The sequence below is a fragment of the Emiliania huxleyi genome (genome assembly GCF_000372725.1).
Source record: "Emiliania huxleyi CCMP1516 chromosome Unknown EMIHUscaffold_139, whole genome shotgun sequence".
Classification (NCBI taxonomy): domain Eukaryota; phylum Haptophyta; order Isochrysidales; family Noelaerhabdaceae; genus Emiliania; species Emiliania huxleyi.
This window is the reverse complement of record NW_005201202.1, coordinates 202,074-219,076: the sequence shown is the minus strand read 5'-3', so window position 1 is coordinate 219,076 and position 17,003 is coordinate 202,074. Positions and strand designations below refer to the sequence as shown.

At 64.4% G+C, this 17,003-nt stretch overlaps 6 protein-coding genes across 6 annotated transcripts; 3 read left to right on the top strand and 3 right to left on the bottom strand.

Annotated features, from left to right (window-relative positions):
• The first annotated feature begins 1,275 nt into the window (after positions 1-1,275).
• Positions 1,276-2,239, top strand: EMIHUDRAFT_440941 (hypothetical protein). The gene is made up of 3 exons (XM_005788039.1): positions 1,276-1,710; positions 1,774-2,003; positions 2,059-2,239. Exons 1-3 carry the CDS (start codon positions 1,344-1,346, stop codon positions 2,113-2,115), a joined length of 654 nt encoding a protein of 217 aa, XP_005788096.1. The 5' UTR covers positions 1,276-1,343; the 3' UTR covers positions 2,116-2,239.
• A 1,680-nt stretch (positions 2,240-3,919) lies between these two features.
• EMIHUDRAFT_440940 (hypothetical protein) lies at positions 3,920-5,480 on the top strand. Its single transcript, XM_005788038.1, has 8 exons — positions 3,920-3,951; positions 4,023-4,157; positions 4,229-4,434; positions 4,496-4,598; positions 4,690-4,838; positions 4,903-4,954; positions 5,104-5,212; positions 5,260-5,480. The coding sequence occupies exons 2-8, from the start codon at positions 4,137-4,139 to the stop codon at positions 5,334-5,336; spliced, it is 717 nt and encodes a 238-aa protein (XP_005788095.1). The 5' UTR covers positions 3,920-3,951; positions 4,023-4,136; the 3' UTR covers positions 5,337-5,480.
• A 186-nt stretch (positions 5,481-5,666) lies between these two features.
• Positions 5,667-8,678, bottom strand: EMIHUDRAFT_440938 (hypothetical protein). Its single transcript, XM_005788037.1, has 10 exons — positions 8,092-8,678; positions 7,945-8,024; positions 7,736-7,878; positions 7,355-7,683; positions 7,091-7,216; positions 6,879-7,019; positions 6,619-6,808; positions 6,531-6,545; positions 6,309-6,462; positions 5,667-6,243 (listed from the first exon to the last, which is right to left on the bottom strand). The coding sequence occupies exons 1-10, from the start codon at positions 8,617-8,619 to the stop codon at positions 5,895-5,897; spliced, it is 2,055 nt and encodes a 684-aa protein (XP_005788094.1). The 5' UTR covers positions 8,620-8,678; the 3' UTR covers positions 5,667-5,894.
• Positions 8,679-8,856: 178 nt separating this feature from the next.
• On the bottom strand, positions 8,857-10,362 carry EMIHUDRAFT_455316 (hypothetical protein; the record flags this gene model as incomplete). The annotated part of the gene is made up of 7 exons (XM_005788036.1): positions 10,203-10,362; positions 9,653-10,124; positions 9,442-9,580; positions 9,330-9,375; positions 9,170-9,257; positions 9,032-9,089; positions 8,857-8,931 (listed from the first exon to the last, which is right to left on the bottom strand). Exons 1-7 carry the CDS (start codon positions 10,330-10,332, stop codon positions 8,857-8,859), a joined length of 1,008 nt encoding a protein of 335 aa, XP_005788093.1. The 5' UTR covers positions 10,333-10,362.
• Positions 10,363-11,845: 1,483 nt separating this feature from the next.
• Positions 11,846-13,177, top strand: EMIHUDRAFT_227451 (hypothetical protein; the record flags this gene model as incomplete). Its single annotated transcript, XM_005788035.1, has 1 exon — positions 11,846-13,177. One exon carries the CDS (start codon positions 11,846-11,848, stop codon positions 13,175-13,177), a length of 1,332 nt encoding a protein of 443 aa, XP_005788092.1.
• A 1,450-nt stretch (positions 13,178-14,627) lies between these two features.
• On the bottom strand, positions 14,628-16,453 carry EMIHUDRAFT_227450 (hypothetical protein; the record flags this gene model as incomplete). The annotated part of the gene is made up of 6 exons (XM_005788034.1): positions 14,628-14,732; positions 14,882-15,060; positions 15,115-15,219; positions 15,595-16,001; positions 16,278-16,311; positions 16,384-16,453. 6 exons carry the CDS (start codon positions 16,451-16,453, stop codon positions 14,628-14,630), a joined length of 900 nt encoding a protein of 299 aa, XP_005788091.1.
• Between the last annotated feature and the right edge of the window lie 550 nt (positions 16,454-17,003).

Genomic DNA, 17,003 nt, shown 5'->3' with positions numbered 1-17,003 from the left:
CAGTCCACGGTGGTTTCTTCCGTTGAGCACTTGAGCACTGGATAGGGTCGATTCCGCGTGGACCGTGGTACAGCCCCTCGATCGTCTCGCCCTCCCTCGCTGGTGTTTCTTCTGACTTCTCCAGTGCGCGCCACTCCCGCCTAGTAAAGAAAGAAAGTTATGACCCCCCCCATGAGCACACCAGCGAGGGAGGGCGAGGCGATCGAGGGGTCCCGTACCATGCGGAATCGACCCTATCCAGTGCTCAAGTGCTCAAAGAATCAAAGAAAACAGACTCAACGGGGAGGGATGGATCCCGTGCCTAGCGTTGTGATCTGTGATCTGTGAGGGTCCGCCCGCAGGCGCATTTTGTACACCGAGGCGGTGCCCGGTGCCGAGCGCAGGCCGGAGCCCACAGGTCGGACCTTAAGACAGCGTTGTAGATCCCTGGGCGAGGGTGGTGGAGAGGGCGGTCGCGCGGTCCGTCGGCGCCAAACCACCTCCTGCCTAGTGTTGTGGGAGTTCGTCGTAAAATTCTTCCGTACGCGCCAGTCCTCATCGCAAACCCCGTCATAAATAAATAAAACGGGCACGCCAAAACGAGGGGTGGGAGAAGGACAGGGCCCCCACCTGCACGAGCAGGATCTTGGAAGGCAAATCCCGTCGCAGGCAGGTGTAGTTTATTTTTGCATGGGCGGGCCTGATGCCGGGGTAGGTAGGGTAGGTCTGGGCCCTCCCGTCGGGGTTTCCCTCTCTTCAAGCTGGAATTTCAAAAACAGAAATTTTCCGCGGAAATCACGATGTCAACCCTCCCCAAATGGGTGATCTGATGCTTTTAGGGCTTGAGAGTGGCCTGCCATGTCACAAGAAGGATTGTGGTTGCAGGAGAGTACCACCAACCATCACTCTAGTTGGTATAGTACCCCACCTTCACCGATCGAGTGATTTCTTTTTTAGTTTACCATAAGTAAGATAGGTAGGTAGGTAGGTAGGTAGGGGCACCGCAGGGGCCGGCCAGGTTTTTGCAGAATTTCAGCATCAGGCCCGCCCAAGCAAAAATACTACGGGAATGTACGTAAGAGCCACATACACTGAAAAAAGAAATAAAGAAAACGGACAACCCAAGGGAGGGATGGGAGGACGGCACGCCGCCACCACACAGGGATTTTAAGGAGAGGTGTGTGGTGCGCTAGCCGTCGCCCACCCTAGGGAGTCTGCCTCTTCCTATCTCTCTTCGCAGTCTCTCGTGCCTGGCTGATTCTTCTGCGCGTGCCTGTCGGCCGGGTAGCGTGCACGGTGCCTACGAGCGGGTCGGTGCGTTAGAGACCGGATAACGCCATATTCCACACAGGCCGAACGTCTCGATGGCCGCAGCCCTACTGCTCCCGGCCATGGCCGCCGTACTGCTGCACGTGTCCTCGACGCTGTTGCCGCTGAGGCGAGCCGTGCCGGCCGACGGCTCGCCTGCCGTCTTGCGCGCAGCGGCGCCTCGCTGCTGCGCAGATGCCTCGGCATCGCGGCGCGCCTTTCTGGAGGAGCAGCGGCGGCCGACGCGGGGCGCCCAGGCCTTTGAGGGCACGACGTGGTCGCTGCTGCTCAAAATGGCGGAGGGCGGCGGGACGATGTTTTCGGTCGAGCTCCTCGACGGCGGCGGCTGCCGCTTCTCCGACTCGGAGGAGCGCGGGTCCTGGCAAGCGCGCGAGGCGTTTGTCGTGATCGAGAAGCCGAAGGGTGCGGCCCGCCCGCCCTAACCGTGAGCACGGTTCCGCCCAGATGGCCGCTTCTCGTGCCCAGGCCTCTTCGACCGGACGCTCTACATGAGCGCCGAGCTTCGGCCCGCGACGGAGGACGACCCGCAGGACCGGCTGGTCAACGGGATGGTGCAGCGGGTCGGCGGGGTGGCCAAGGTGGACGGGGCGCAGGCGTCCCAGGCGGAGGGCGACGCCACCGCCGAGTCGCTCCTCACCATCGGCGAGTTTGGAGGCATCGCGCAGCTTGAGGCCGCCCCGCCCCCAGAGGGCACGGTCCCGGACGCTAAACTCAGCACACCCCGGCATAACCTCGCGGAACTGTGCGTAGGCCGAGGCTTGGACGCGGTTGGGGGACGCTGAGCCTCAGCCCGGAGGGGACGAATGAAAAGTAGAAAGCTCTCGAGAGAATGAGGACCCTTCAAGAAAGATTTTTGCCGCCTCGGTTTTCCTCTTTCCTGTGTTGCCGGTTAGCCGGTAGTGCCAGTGCGCGCCAAAAAAAGAAATAAACGATAGGACTACCCAAGGGAGGGATGCGCCAAAGAAAAAAAGAAAGAAAACGGACAACCCAAGGGAGGGATGGGAGGACGGCACGCTCCGCTCACGGAGCTGACCACCAAGTTGCGGAGGTTGCAGAACCGGCACGTCGCCTTGATGCCGGTGTTCCGCGCTTCCACTGCTGGCTGCATTGGCGGTGGTGTCGGGCACCGCCTGGTCCTGAAAATGGAGTGGAACGGTTGCGGCGCGGCGCGGCCGCTTCGCGGCGGACATCGGGGGCGGGCGGATAGGCCAGCGCGTGAAAGAACAAGGTTTCGTCTGCGGCGGGCGGATAGGCTCGCGTGAAAGAACAAGGTTTCGTTGTGAAGAGCTGGGAAGAGCTGGGGCGCGCCACCCAAGAACCTCACTATGCGGATCGGCAAAGGCGCGACGCGTCGATTGACGATCTATGCTTTTGACCCATCAGTCTCCCAACATGTGCGACATTAGTCAAACAACCCGCTTCACGGCGGTCCGCACGTGAGCCCCGCGGCGGCGCGGCGCGTCCTGCAACGCCTGTCCACACTCCTCGGGAGCACACACACGGACATGAAGCGACTTATTGCGCCCACTTCCGTAGAAACTACCCGTTTCGACACGAAAAAAGGGGACAAGAGAAAGAAAAAAATTACGCAGGCTAGTTTGCCGCTGTAGGGAAGTCGAGCGGAGTGTGCTCCGCATGGGCAAATCCAAGGGCGGCAGCAAGGCGCAGCAGCACAAGCCGCCGTCGGCGAAGCGCAAGGCCGACAAGCACTTTACCACCATCGCGGTCGCGGCGGCAGTCTCGAGCGCGCTCGCGGCAACGATTCTGCCGGGCTGGCTCTCAAACCCGCTGCAGCCTCCGCCGGAGCGGAGAGAGGGCGCGGTCGCCGGCCAGGGCGACGGCTCCGCGGGCGCACGCGGAAAGTCTGCGCACGAGGCGGTGATTGCGGCGCTCGACCGCGACGGCATCGAGGTGCCTGAGGCGGCGCGGCGAGGCGCGGTCAGGGGCGGTGATCCCGGGTGCGTGGACGAGGACTCGAACTGCGAGACGTGGGCGAAGAGCGGTGAGTGCTTCAAGAACGAGCAGTACATGCAGAAGCGCTGCCGCGCGTCGTGCCACGTCTGCGACGGAGGCAGCCCGAAGCAAGAGCAGGCAAACCCTGAGCAGACCCTGACCCTGGCCCTGGCCCTGGCCCTAGGCAAGCCAAAGCCTCGGAAGGCGGAGGCGTGCGAGGACGTCAACAGGATGTGCGCCACGTGGGCTGCCATCGGCGAGTGCCAGTCCAACCCTGGGTACCATACTCATGCCCGAACAAGTGCAAGATGTGCCACTATGATTCTGATCCTTTACTCTCTTCTCAGGTACATGCTGACACAGTGCCCAGTCACATGCAAGATGTGCCAGTCGGCGACGTGCCGCGACGAGTGGGCGGACTGCACGGAGCGGTGCCGCGGCGGACCCGAGTCCAACTACAGCGAGTCGGTCCGCTGCTGCTCCCCTCCCCGCTGCCGCTCTCCTCCCCGCTGCCGCTCCCCTCCTCGCTGCCGCCCCCCTCCTCGCTGCCGCTCCCCGCTGCTGCTCCCCTCCTCGCGCTGGCGGAGCACGAGTCAACCAGTCAGCGAGGGCTTGCACCGCTAGGTCAACTGCTACTCCATGCCCGAGCTGGTGGAGCATTGCGCGTGGACGTGCGGCGCGTGCAAGGAGGGCCGGCTCGACCCGCCTCTCAGTGCGCGCGGCTCCGCCAGTGGACCCCGCTGCTGATGCATCGCTAGGAGCATCGGTTCGATCGGCCGCAGTGCGCGCGCGGGGTCAACGCCGAGCCCGCTGCGGTGCCGGGCTCAGTCGATCGCATCTTCGGGAGGATCGCGGCGGAGCAGCCCGGCACGACGATGCTATCTCGCGAGCCGTGGGTTCTCCTCAGCGAGGCGTTGGCAAGCCCCGGCTGTGAGCGGCGTCTCTTCACGCCTCGCGCCGTGAACAGGTGCTCCTCATCGAGGATTTCATGACCTCCGACGAGGCTGCCGCAGCCCTCACGCCCGTCAGAGAGAGAGTCCTCACGATGGCCAACCCTCGCCTGCAGGCCGACGAGATCCTCAAGGCCGGGGCTCTAGCAGGCTCCGGCTTCGAGCGCTCTCAGGCGGGGGACGGCGTGCAGTCGGCCCGCACCTCTTCCACCGCGTGGTGCGAGTGCTCCTGGCTCGACTCACCCTCGAGTTTGCGGACCCGTCAACGAGTCGGCTCCTGCTAGGTGCAAGGGCTCTTGCCTCCGAAACCCAACCGTGCAAGCGATCGAGAAGCGCGTGTCGTCGTTGCTCGGCGGGATACCGATGGACAACGCGGAGCCGATGCAGGTGCTGACGGGCAACCTCGGCTCGATCTCGGCTACATCTCGGCAACATCTCGGCTCATCTCGGCGACTACATCTCCTCTTCCCGAGGGCAGGTGCTGCGCTACGAGACGGGCCAGTACTACAGGGTGCACCACGACCAAAACTCTCCGCGCTCCTCTGCCTGGGGGCCTCGCATGTTCACCGTCTTCATGTACATCGGCGACCACAACAGCTACACGGGCGGAGAGACCCACTTCCCGAGGCTCGGCGTCGCCATCCCCGCCAAGGGCGGAGGAGGAGCCCTTACGGCGGGCAATTCACCCTAGGCTTAACATCACCATCCCGGCCAAGAAGGGGGCCGCCTGCGTCTGGACCTCGGTCACTTTCTAGACACTTCCGAGACACTTCCGAGACACTTCCGAGACTCCCAAGGAGGGGGCCGCCTGCGTCTTGGCCTCGGACTTCGACTCCGACCCACCGCGCACATGGGCCTTCCCGAGCCGAACCTTCTCGGAACCTTCCCGCAGGTGCTCGACTCGGACCCGTACCAGCGCGACGACCGCACGGACCACGAGTCGCTGCCAGTGACGTCCGGCGTCAAGTTCGGCGTCCACTGCGCCGATCGCACAGGCACGCGTCCCGACAGACCCTCCCCGGACGCCTCCCGGAGCCATGGCGCGTAGGCGTCAACTACTGGATCCACATGTACAAGTTCCGCTCCTTTTCCGGCGGCGTGTGCGACAACCAAGCCTACGTCTAAAACTGGCGCTGACTCGACGCTGCGTCCTCTCGTCCTAGGGCGGCACGACGGAGAGACGCCGGCGCCCGAGAGACACCCGATTGTGTGTGAGACCCGCCGCGTGCCGGCCCGGGGCGATCCCTCCAAAAAAGTGGATAAATAAATAAATAAATAAACGGTCAAACCTCAAACTCTGAGACGAGATGGGATTTAGGGACATGTGTCCCCGCCCTGCACGTCTTGGTGTGATGTTTTGGAGCTTGGCGCTCCGGCAATGTATATAGTTCGCCAACATACTTGTTGGAGTCCCACCTCCCAGTCGATCGCGTCGCGTGTATTCTCCTTTCTCGTCGAGACACGAGAGGTAAAAGAGAGAGAACACACAGTCACACGAAAAAAGACAACACGCGAGCTGCGAGATACGAACGCTTCACTTTACGCTATCAGCTATCACCAGTTCCACCCCGCTTTGCTTCCCCATGCTACACGGCTCTACACTCGTGTCATGCAACGTACAATATCGCCATCCGGGAGCGGGGCCCATACGCTAGGCTCTAAAGGGCCGTAGTAACGCTCATGTCATGGAAGGCGGCCCATGCAGTTCCCCAAGTTAGAACCAAGCGTCAAACCTCTCTTGCCCGAGGCAAGAAGGCGGCTCCGGTCGATCGAGCGCAAAAGCTCCGCCATCCGTCGGTTGAGGGCCGCGCCGACGCGAACCTGCGCCGCGACAAAGTACCGCCCGTTCCGGCTCGGATGCACCGATACGCAATTCCAAAAACCTCCGCCGCTCGCGGTGGCGTTCCAGAGCGTCACCCGCTCCCCCCGGCCCGCGCGTATGGCCTCGCCGAGGCGGAGGATGGAGTGCGGGTCCGTCGCCTCGCACTGCAGCCGCTTGCAGCTCCGGCCGACGATCTGCGAGCGCCGGTACCTAACACACTCAACATTCAATCATGACCCACCGGTGATCAGTTTACAACCGGCGAGCGTGAGCACCCCGTCATCGCGACGAAGCCGTCCGACACCCACACCATCGCCTTATTGGGCGTGGCGTTGTCGGCGAGGCTGAAGCCCACGTCGCGCCAACACTGCACCGCCGCGGTCAGCAGGCGCGCGCAGAAGGCCGAGGCGGAGCCTGATCGCGAGAGGCCTAATCAGTCGATTGGCGAAATGAGTAGAGGAGAGGGGAGTAGGCGGAGCCCGGTCGCGAGGAGAGGCCGTTGAGCAGCGCACCTGGAGAGAGAGAGAGCGCGGTCTGAATCATTCGGAAGTGTGAAGAGGCGGGGAGGGGCGTGGAGCAGCGCACCACGCATGCAGTACGGGTGCGAGACCGCGGCAGCCGCCTCCGAGATGGCGTGAGGCGAGCTCGGGTCGGCAGTCACGTCGACGAGCAGCACGGCGGTCAGGCGCATCCCATCAACCTCGAACGGCGCTGTGCTGGCCAGTAAGAGAGCGGTGCTTCCGCTCGCCCGCCGCGTTGCGATCAAGTGCTGCGCCTGAGCCAACACAAGGATCGTCAGTCAGCCCACTTGCGAGCGGGTGCCGCGCGAAGATCAGGAGCTGTGCCGGACGTGCCGCCTTAGCGGCCCCGGCCAGCGCGGCGAGGCACTCTGCCACGTCGGGCTGCACGTCCGCGGCAGCGCTGGCGCCCAAATGCGACACGAGGGAGACGCCGAGGCACTCTTCCGCCGACTGCAGCCCCAGCGCCTAGTGGAGTATTGCTCAACTGGCTAGACAGACGCCGAGGCACTGCTCCGCCGACTGCAGCCCCCGAGCACCCGCGCGCAAGACACACATCCGACTGCGATCGGCAGAGCTCCGCCCTCGCCTGCCGCCTCGCCCTCTCCGCCGCTGCCGCAGATTGCGATGCCGACGTCGCTCGCCGTCGCGAGGAGCTGCGGCACCTGATCAGTCATTGGGTATCGATTAATCAGAGAGGGGGCTGCGGCGCCACAATCGGCGAAGCATCGCTGCATCTACTGATCTCGGGTAGTCTCGGCCAATCTCGGTGGCCAATCTCGGTTCATCTCGAGCTGCGGCGCCTTGTCGGCGAAGAAACGCTGCATCTGCTCCCTCGCCGCCCGCTCCGTCTCGTCGGCCTGGTCGCTCGTCGGAATCCCGCGCGCCTCGGCAAAGTCCGAGTCCGTCGACGGCCGCTTGGCGGGGCTCGGTGGCGCACCCTCACCCTTGGACCCCTTCGGCAGCAGCTGGCGCACGATGGCCGCCGCGTCGTAGTAGGCGGCGTGGTCGACGATCTTGGTGCCGCGGATGGTGTCGCTGGCGATGCCGTAGACGAAGACCCGCGCGCCGGTCGGGGAGATGTCGCGGAACTCGCCGTCGATCTCGGCATGGTACGGGCCGGTGTGAGTGCCTAGTACTGACCATTCATGAGTGAGTGCTCAACGAATGGCCGGGCGAGGCACGGTCCGGGGTGTGCGGTCCGGTCCAGTGGAAGGAGGTGACGACTCGCTCGCCCATCGCCGAGAGCTCGAGGATCTGAAAGTGGATGTCGGGGAAAGCTCGAACGAAGAGCGCGCGCCGGTCGAGGTAGTTTGCGAGGCCGGACCTGAGCAATCAATGACTCGTGACTCAGAGTGCACTCTCAGTCTCGAGGTGGTTTGCGAGGCCGGACCTGCTCGCGCTGCCCTCGTGCAGCGGCGCCTGCGTTCCGGCGCGGTTGAAAGAGAAGTCGTCGCCGAAGAGTGCCGCGACCTGATCATGGCGCTCCACCACCTCCCTCACCGACATGTCACCACACGGACAACGAGCCAACGAGCGCCGCAACCTGCGCGTCGTCGCCGCGCATCCGCTGCTCGCCATGCAAGTTGTAGCTCAGCTCGTACCTCCTCCGCACCAACTCCTTGGCCGCCTCGCCCGCGCTCACGTCCGTAAAGAGCACCGTCACCGCCGCGTGCCCCTCGTGCATCGGCTGCAGCGCCACCGAGTGGTCCGTCAGCCGGGTCGTCTCTTCGAACGAGTACCGCAAGTGGAGCGGCTCGTCGCGGCCCACATGCACGCGCAGCAGCCCCTCGGTCGGAGTCTGACTCTCTGCGCCCGCGCGAGACGACTCGTGCCGCAGCCGTCGCAGCATCGCCTCGAAAGCGGCGGCGAAGGGGGCAAGTGTCTCCGGGTCGACAAAGGGCGGAGTGTCGCGCGTCGGCTGCAGCAAACGGAGTCCAAAGAGGAGGTGGCGCTGGCCTCGCGGTGTGCCGAGGAGGAGGGCGAGCGGGTTGGAGCACCGCCAGATGTCCCCCTCCGCTGTCAGCTCGAGCGAGAGCGCCAAATTCGCGCTCTGCTCGGCAACCATCGGGTTCGAACTGACGGCACCGGAGCAGCCGCTGCTGCCGCCGCTGCTGCCGCCGCTGCTGCCGCCGCTGCTGCCGCCGCTGCTGCCGAAGCTGCTGCTGCCGCCGCTGCTGCTCGCTGCCTGGCCGCCTCCCACGCCCCCCGCGCCCCCCTCGCCCGACGACCAGACGCCGCCAAACTCCGCCTGTAGCCGCGCCGCGCCCGCCGAGTCGCTCGACCGCAAGTCGAGAGGCGCGGCCTACGAAGTAATCGCGTCGGTCAACTGTTGTGTGGAGCAGAGCTCGACCGCAAATCGGGAGGCGGCGGCCTCGTCCTGGACCGGCGTGTAGGGCGGAGGCACCTAGGAAGGTTCCGAGCAGGCTCCGGGAGGCTCCCCTCCTGGACCGGAGTGTGGGGGCGAGCCTCCATGCGACAGAGTATCGAGCCTCCATGCGACAGAGTATCGAGCCTCCATGCGACAGAGTATCGAGCCTCCATGCGACAGAGTATAGAGCCTCCATGCGACAGAGTATAGAGCCTCCATAGGTTGGGGTTGGGTCAGGGTCAGGGACAAGGACAGGGTGGGCGGAGGCGCCTCCATGCGGTAGAGGGCCTCCCAATCGAGCTCGCGGTAGAAAGGCTCGCCCCGCAGCCGATCGCCTAAGTCGCAATGATTGAGAAGGAGTCATTCCGAATCAACCTGCCGGCAAAGCTCGTCTCGCGGCCGGCCGCCGGTCCAGCGCGCGCTCGTGTCTCGCTGCATCAAGCCGCCGACGACCTATGGGAAAGTTCCACGCTTCCGAGAACGGCTCCGCGTGTCTCGCTGCAAAAAGCAACCGAGCACGTCGCGGCAGGGCTGCGAGACGCCGGAAGGGATGACGGGCTCCTCCGTCGTGATCGCCTTGACGAGAAGCTGCAGGTCGTCGTTCGAGTACGGCCCTCGGCCGACGACCATCTCGTACAGCAGGCAGCCGAGCGTCCACCTACCCGCCAGGTGCCGCCGAGATCACGCAAGATGGCCCGAGGCTGCAACCTCGCGCCAGGCAGCGCGCGACCAGTCGACTCCAACGCCGTACACCTCGCCCTTGAGCAGCTCCGGCGCCATGTACTCTGGCGTGCCCACGCAGCTGCCGCGCGTCGCGGCTCCCTCCATCTTTTTGGCGAACCCAAAGTCGGTCATCTTGAGGTGGCCGCTGATGCAGACCATCACATTCTCCGGCTTGAGGTCGCGGTACACGATCCCGTGCGAGTGCACGTGCGCCAGCGCCAGCGCGATCTCCGCGGAGTAAGTGATGGCCCACGCCTCGGGCAGGCGGCCCTTCTTCTCGATGAGAGAGAAGAGGTCGCCGCCGCCGACAAAGTCCATGATGAGGTAAAGGTGCGCCTCGTCCTGGAAGGAGTGCAGCAGCGAGACGATGTACGGGTGGCGCTTCGACGCCATCTCTTGCAGCACCTGCTTCTCCGAGATGGCGGCAGAGATGGTGCGGGCGCCCTTGGAGACGAGGAACTGCTTGCGCAGCACTTTGACTGCACAGGGAAGGGGAAGACCGAAAGTTAGCACAGGGAAGGGACGGCCTGGCAGTGAGGGCAGTCGTGTGTAGCTGCCTGCGACGATGTCCTGCGTTCGGGTGTTCCTCGCCATCATGACGCGGCCGAACTGACCCTCCCCGAGCATGCCACAGAAGGCAAAGTCCGCGATGCTCAGCGATGGGCGGCGGACTGGGTCATGATCCATGAGCCAAGAGCTCGGCGAGCAGGCCTCTAGTAAGGGCGTGAGACCCCACTCTAGTCTCGCGTAGAGGGATTCCTAAGCTCGGCAATTTGAGAAAAAGAAAAAAGCTCTGCGTGGTCAGGGTCTCTCTTAAGCCGTGCCGTCCTCCCATCCCTCCCTTGGGTTGTCCGTTTTCTTTCTTTCTTTTTCCTCTTAAATCCATGTGTTTCTTTAAATATGGCTATCTTTCTCTTTATCAGACCTTGGTTGCCCCCAAGTGTTTCTTTCCTTTCGCGGTGTACCTGTGTTAGTGCCAGTGCGCGCCAGTCCCGTGCCCCGTGTTGTCGTGAGAGGGAGTTTCGTGGTGAAATTCTGCTCGACCGAGTTTGCGTTGTGCGTTGAGGAGCGAACCGAGCCGCCGCGGGTGTCCCCGCAGCGGCAGCCTCGCTGGGCAAGAAGATCGGCCCGCGAGGTGGATGCTAGCATGAGCCCGATGCGTCGCAGTGCTCTTGCGTTTCGGCGGTCGGAGTGATCTGATCACCCAAATGCCACGTTCGGATCGCTCGACGCTCCCTCATCGCAAACCCCGTCAGCAGTCCTCCTCCGTCCGGGAATGTACGTAAGAGCCACATACCCCCCTCTCCCTTTTCTCCCAGTAAGCTAAAAGTAGTACGACAAGGAAATTCTTCCCTCCGTTGTTTTGTTTAAGGTGGTAGCAAACCCTTGGCGCGCGCATATCTTGGATGGCCGGCATGGGGCGTGAGGCGTCGCCATGCTTGCCGTGTGCGAGTAGATGGTACATGTAGAATGCATCAAGAGGCTCATCGCGCAAGGTCGGGATCGCAAGCTACGCCCGCATCAAGCGCCGGTTCAGAGTCGTCCAGAGTCGCGGCTCACAACCCGTGGCAGGCCGTGTAGCCACTAAGATGGCCTTATGACGACCCCATTTCGACATCGTTCCTAAGACAGGTACCCATGAGCTCCATGCGGCATGCGGGAATGACTGGCTCAACCGAAACTGATCACAAATTCCCACAAAATCTCTCAAAACGGTAAAATTCTTCCTCGTGACAGCATAATTTGACGACCTCGATGTGAGCACCGAGGGAATTTGTGATCAATTGGTTGAGCCAGTCATTCCCGCATGGCCCATGGATGGAGCTCATGGGTACCTGTCTTAGGGACGATGTCGAAATGGGGTCGTCATAAGGCCATCTGAGCAACCACACCGTCCGCCGTCCAGCACAATCGCCATTGGCGAGCGCCGCACACAGCACTGCTCGTGCCGGCCGCGATCAATCACGTTCACGAGAGACGCGTCAGTCACAAGCACATCTAGCGTGTCCTTTGATGCTGTCTGTGGTTCCCGGGTAGCCTCGAGCGGCAAGGGCGAGCTCAGGCGCGACACACAGCGCGGAACGTCGACCACGCCTTAACTTTCGGCAAGAGTTCTTCCCGCTGAACTTCGAAAGGACGTACGACGCGCCGGCCGACGCGCTGGGCGTCGCCATTTGGGTCGCCCAGCGAGGGCTGGCCAATGCTCCGCCACAGCCACTCCGTGGGTCTCGTACCCCAGGCGCGGCGGAAGCCGCCGCCGCCCACGCTCCTCCACGCCACCTCTGTGATCGGCTCCGAGAGCCGCGGCGAGCTGGGGAGCCTGCATGGCGAGGCGTGGGAGCGGTGGCGTCGGGCGGCGGCACTGGCCGTCGACCTGCTGGATGGGCGGCACGAGCTGGTGCCGTCGCCTGCCTTTCTGCGGGCCACGCAGCGCCTCTCCTCGCCCCTTCCCAGCGGCGGGAGGCTGCGGCGGGCGTTTGCAATGGAGAAGGAGCCGCAGTCCGCGGTGGCCGACGAGGCAGAGGTGGCGGCGGAGGAGGCGGCGACCTCGTCCTGGCTCTCCGGCTCCCTGCTGCTCTCCGGGGCGCTCGTGCTCTGCGCCTGCCTGTGCCAGTGGCCGTACGACGCCCTCAACTCGGTAGACAGGGGCTGCGGAGGGCTGATCTCGACCAGCGAAGCCACGTTTGGCCTCTTGCTCGCTGCCCCAACCGCGCTGCGGCAGCCCGAGTGGACGGTGCCGGTGCAGACGCACCTGCTGCTGGCACTCATCACCGTCTGCTACCCGCTGCTGCTCAACCAGGCCCTCGCGTCGCCGCTTCCCGTCGTGGTGATCACGACCCTCAAGAATGGCTCGCTCGTGGCAAACGCCGTGGTCGGCACCCTCCTCCTCGGCAGGCGCTACTCTGCTCCGCAGCTGCTCAGCATCGGCCTCACCAGCGTCGGCTTGGTGCTCACGGCCATGTCTGGGACAGCAGGGGCGTCAGCGCCAACACGCAGCGACGTGGCTGGAGGGCTCTGGACAGGGGTGGCGCTGCTTCCGGTGGCGCTGCTGCTGCGCGCCGTCACGGGCTGCATGCAGGAGCGGGCGTTTGCGCGCCTCCCAGGCGGCACGCGCGCCAGCGCAGAGGAGATGATATTCTTTCGCAACATCCTCGGCTTGCCCATCCTCTTGCTGCGCGGTGGTGGACGCGCCCTCGAGCATGCCTCCAGCTGGTCCGGCCCTCACGTTGGTGGCGTTCAATGGCCGGGCATGTGGGTGCTCCTGGCGGCAAACCTCGTCTTTGATTATTGCTGCAAGCTAATCTGCACGCGACTGATTGAGCGCTCCGGCGCGCTCCACACCACCCTCGTTCTCACGCTCCAAAAGTTCCTCGCATTCGTCGCCTCTGTGCTCCTGCTCTCGCCCGACACCTCGCTTCGCTCGTCGCCCACGCTCTGGGCCGGAGCCGCGGCGGTGCTCGTGGGAAGCACTTGCTTCTCCATGACGCCATCGACCCGGCCGGCGACAGCTGGGAGAGAAAAGGGGGATTGAGCGTGCACGAGCGCTGCTGCGGGCTAGGCTCCCGCCGCCGCGGGCAAGGGCTCCTCAACGATACACTCGAGCACGAGGATCGAGGTGGGGTGGCAGCACGTATCTCCACGCGGTGCCGCATCGCGCATGCGTCGGGCGTCGCGAAGGCGCTGCCGCTGGATGCCCGCCTTGATACGGTTGATGGAGGCCACCGGCCCCAGCCCGCAGCCGCAACTCTTGCGGTCTCGTTCAAAATTTTGAGACTCTCTCGTCTCTCGGGTCTCGCGCGTCGCGTCTCGCGAGCGGAGACCGGGGAGTGCGGAGAGCGGGGGAGTCGTCAGACGTCACACACAGAGGTGTACACAGACTACAGTGCGCTAGAGATAGAAGCATGTGCTGACTGCTGAGGACTCGAGACCACAGCACGTGCGCTGCAAGCCTGCAACACGAGACTAGGTCCAGCCCAGGGTGGCACAGATCTGACGTTTTGTATCTGAAAGTATAGAGATGGGAGTGAGGTTGAACCGGACCCAATCAAAGTCGGCGGGTTTCGGAGGGGGGGGGTATGACGAAAAACGGCGGGCGCATTTGGGTAACGCATGACAGGGAGAAGCGTGGTACCATCCAACTCCGGTCGATGGGCTCGAATGCGCTCAGCCTCAGGAGGGAGGCCGAGGGACAAAACCACGCGAATTCTGCACGCCTCGCTGCGCCGCTGGCTTGACTGAATCAGGCAGCAGCAGGCTGCTGCTGCTGCCACAGCAGCAGCCTGCTGCGGCCCCATTACGCAAGTTAATGACTAGCAGCACTGCCGGGGGCATACGAGCCGCCAGAGCCGGTGTGCGGCTGTGCACTGCCACACCTGCCCGCGGCTACGCACAATGTGCGCTCGCATTGGATGAGCCCTGCTGATGGACCTGCGTCGCCTAGCTGCACGCCGAGAGCAATGCCAGTAGGCGGCGGCCGTAGCATACACTGCGAGCACACTCGGTGCAGCTGCGAGGTGCAGCAAGAGCACGTCGTTCCTGCCTCTTTGATGCGACTCTCGCGGCTTTTGTTTTGTTTGACTTTTGCGCGTCCTCACACATCTCTCCTGTCTCCAGGACGCAGTGGAGCTATCGGCCTATGGCGGGCGCGTGTGTGGGGCTGTAGCCTGTGTTTGGCCGGTTCTGAACCGTCTACTATCAGTACCATGCCTGGGCCAACACGGGAGCGGCTCAGGGGCCCAGTAAGCCGCGGAATCGCCAAATGTCACAACCCGTGCCACCCAGCGAGGGCTGGACCTAATCAACACAACACTCAACAGTGCTGCAACACAACAGTCACACGAGATACGTGTGACACACGAGATGCGCGATCATATTCGTACGGCACGGCAGGCCCGCGGCGGAAAGGCCTCGAGGGGGGCAGCCACGGCGGGAGGAGGGGGGGGGGGGGTGGAAAAAGGTCGCAGAAATGCCGCGGCACCGCGTCAGAGCGCCTCGAGCACGCGCACGGCCTCCTCGAAGTCGGGTCGGTCGGTCGGGTCGGCGGCCCAACCCTCCGTCATCAGGCGGCGGAGCTTCGCCGGCCACGCCTAACCCGAGCAGCGGCTGAGCTCGCGACGGGAATCGGCAGTACTGAGTGCTTCGGGCTGGCCGCGCCTTTGCCAGCGGGCAGCGCCTGCCCTTGTGGCACGCCTGGAAAAGGAGGGCGCGAGTCGTGAAGCTGGAAGGAGCGGGACACCGAGCGGCGGTTTCCCTTTGCGGCGCACGCCTCGGTGACGAAAGCCTTTGCGTCCATGGCGGCGAACGGCTTCTCGAGGGAGAGGACATGGTAGAGCAGCGAGGTGAAGGAGAAGACCTCCGCCTTGTGGTTGTACGGCTGCGAGAGGGCAACCTCGGGCGCCATGTACCGGAGCGAGCCTGTTCACAGCTGCAGCCGTGAGAGGACGCCGCTCTTCACGCCTCGGCAGCCACGCAGCGGGAGGGGGCCGGTCAGGCCGGTCAGCTGGCGCCGCTCTGTGTCGTCCTCGCCCCGCTTCCAGATCTTGAGCAGCCCGAAGTCGGCGAGGACGATGCGGCCTGCGGGGAGGGCTGCGAGAAGGCTCAGAAGCGGGAGCGGGGGGGGGGGGGGGGGGCGCTCGGCGCAAGCCGCGCGTCCAGCGGAGCTGCCCGGGGGCCCCTGGCAAGCGTGCACTCTCGGCGAGTCTCGGCGAGCCTCGGCTAGTCTCGGCTAGTCTCGGCTAGTCTCGGCTAGTCTCGGCTAGTCTCGCGCCTGTCGTGGCAGTAGTGAAGCGCCCTCGCGAGCTGGAGCCCGATGCTCACGCCGCGCTTGGCCGGCCAGAGCTTGCGCTGCGCCTTGCTGGTCGGTAGCGCGGCGCTGAGCGGCTCCTGGAAGAGCTCGAGCGCGCAGAAGGGCGAGCCGGTCGGCGTGTACCCGTGCGCCACCAGCCGCACCTGCCAAGTGCGTCAACTTCAGAGGCGGTGCAGAGGAGGGGCAGACCGCGCAAGCCGCGCGCGCAATGTTCGGGTGTCCGCCGCCGTTTTGGCACATCTGGGACAGGACGGCGATCTCCCTGCGGAGGTCCGAGATCGCGAGCTCGGACGACTCGCGCGCAGGCCGCAGCATCTTGAGCGCGACTCGCTCCCCCCGCAGTCTCGCCGAGTGGGCGGTGCAGAACTCGCCGCTGCCGAGCGGAACCGTGTCCTCGAGCAGGTCAATCTCGACCCTCTCGGAGCAGGGCGCGACGAGCAGCTGCGGCGGCAGCCCGAGCCGCACCGCTTGCGCGCGCAGCTTGAGCGACGACGCGCTCAGCGCACTCGGCTTCCCCGCATCAGAGCCCTCGACGAGGCTCCCGGCGCTGCTTGTCGAGCCGATCGACGTCCCGGCCGTAGAGCCGCTGGTTGTGGTGGGCGTGGAGGGGCGCGGCTTGACGGGCGCCGCCGCGGGCGCCGCGGGCGGCCCTCCGGCCGCCCCGCGTGGGGCGGCGAGCACTGTGCCGGCCGCAGGCGGGGCGGCGGCCGACTTCGCCTTGGCGAATAGGCCCATTCAACCTGGTTCTCGACCAGTGGATGAGGTTGTGGCCGCGAGGCCATCAGCTTCTTGCCTTTTTTTTGCCCAGTTCTTAGTTGTCGACAACTTCTGAAACTTAGCCATCAGCTTATTACCGACGCCTTTTTTTTGGCCCAATTCTTGTGGTCGACACTCTGAAACTTAGTGTGGACCGCGTCGAGGCGTAAAAAGACAGTTGTCGCTGTCGCTGTCGCTGTCGCTGTCGCTGTCGCTGTTGCTGTCGCTGTTGGAGCATTGGCGCATCCGCGCACGCGTGCGCGCGCTCCGCGTCGCTCCGCGAGGGATGCGACCAGCGGGATTCGAACTGGCAGCATAACCAACCCCTGCCTAGACGAGTACAGCTAAAGAGTACCCGGGTCCCCATGCGTGTGGGGGCCCGTGAACATCTTTAGCTTGTGAGCCAGGATCCCAGGAAAAAAAAGGGTTGCAGCATAACAGCGCCGGCTCGAACGCTGGTCCAACGACCGTGCCACAAGAGCCATGCAGTCTTGTGCGCTCTGGAAAGGCAGCTCATGAGATATGACTGCTTTTGTCCGCTGGCGCGAGGGCGCTGCGGAGGCAGGCGGCGGCGGCGGAGGCGGCTGCAGCAGCACACGGGCGGGTGGCGCGTCGGCACTGCCCCTGAGTGTGTCCTGCCTTGGCGGCACACACTCTCGACGAGGACAGTCCGGCCTACGGGAACGTGTCGCGCGCCGGCGACGGTTGCGGCGTGGTGGTTTCGAGTACGACGGCGAAGATGGCACGACCACCGTCCTGCTTCGCAGACCGGGCAAGGAGGGGCCTGTGCTCGCGA

Coding starts and splice junctions, on each gene's coding strand:
- EMIHUDRAFT_440941 (XM_005788039.1), top strand. CDS start 1,344: ATGGCCGCAGCCCTACTGCTCCCGGCCATGGCCGCCGTACTGCTGCAC. Junction 1,711..1,773: donor CGTGATCGAGAAGCCGAAGG/GTGCGGCCCGCC, acceptor TCTCGTGCCCAG/GCCTCTTCGACCGGACGCTC. Junction 2,004..2,058: donor CCCCGCCCCCAGAGGGCACG/GTCCCGGACGCT, acceptor AACTGTGCGTAG/GCCGAGGCTTGGACGCGGTT.
- EMIHUDRAFT_440940 (XM_005788038.1), top strand. CDS start 4,137: ATGCTATCTCGCGAGCCGTGG. Junction 4,839..4,902: donor GGAGAGACCCACTTCCCGAG/GCTCGGCGTCGC, acceptor AATTCACCCTAG/GCTTAACATCACCATCCCGG. Junction 5,213..5,259: donor CGCCGATCGCACAGGCACGC/GTCCCGACAGAC, acceptor CATGGCGCGTAG/GCGTCAACTACTGGATCCAC.
- EMIHUDRAFT_440938 (XM_005788037.1), bottom strand. CDS start 8,619: ATGGTTGCCGAGCAGAGCGCGAATTTGGCGCTCTCGCTCGAGCTGACA. Junction 7,879..7,944: donor CACGAGGGCAGCGCGAGCAG/GTCCGGCCTCGC, acceptor TTGATTGCTCAG/GTCCGGCCTCGCAAACTACC. Junction 7,217..7,354: donor AGCGTTTCTTCGCCGACAAG/GCGCCGCAGCTC, acceptor ATGACTGATCAG/GTGCCGCAGCTCCTCGCGAC.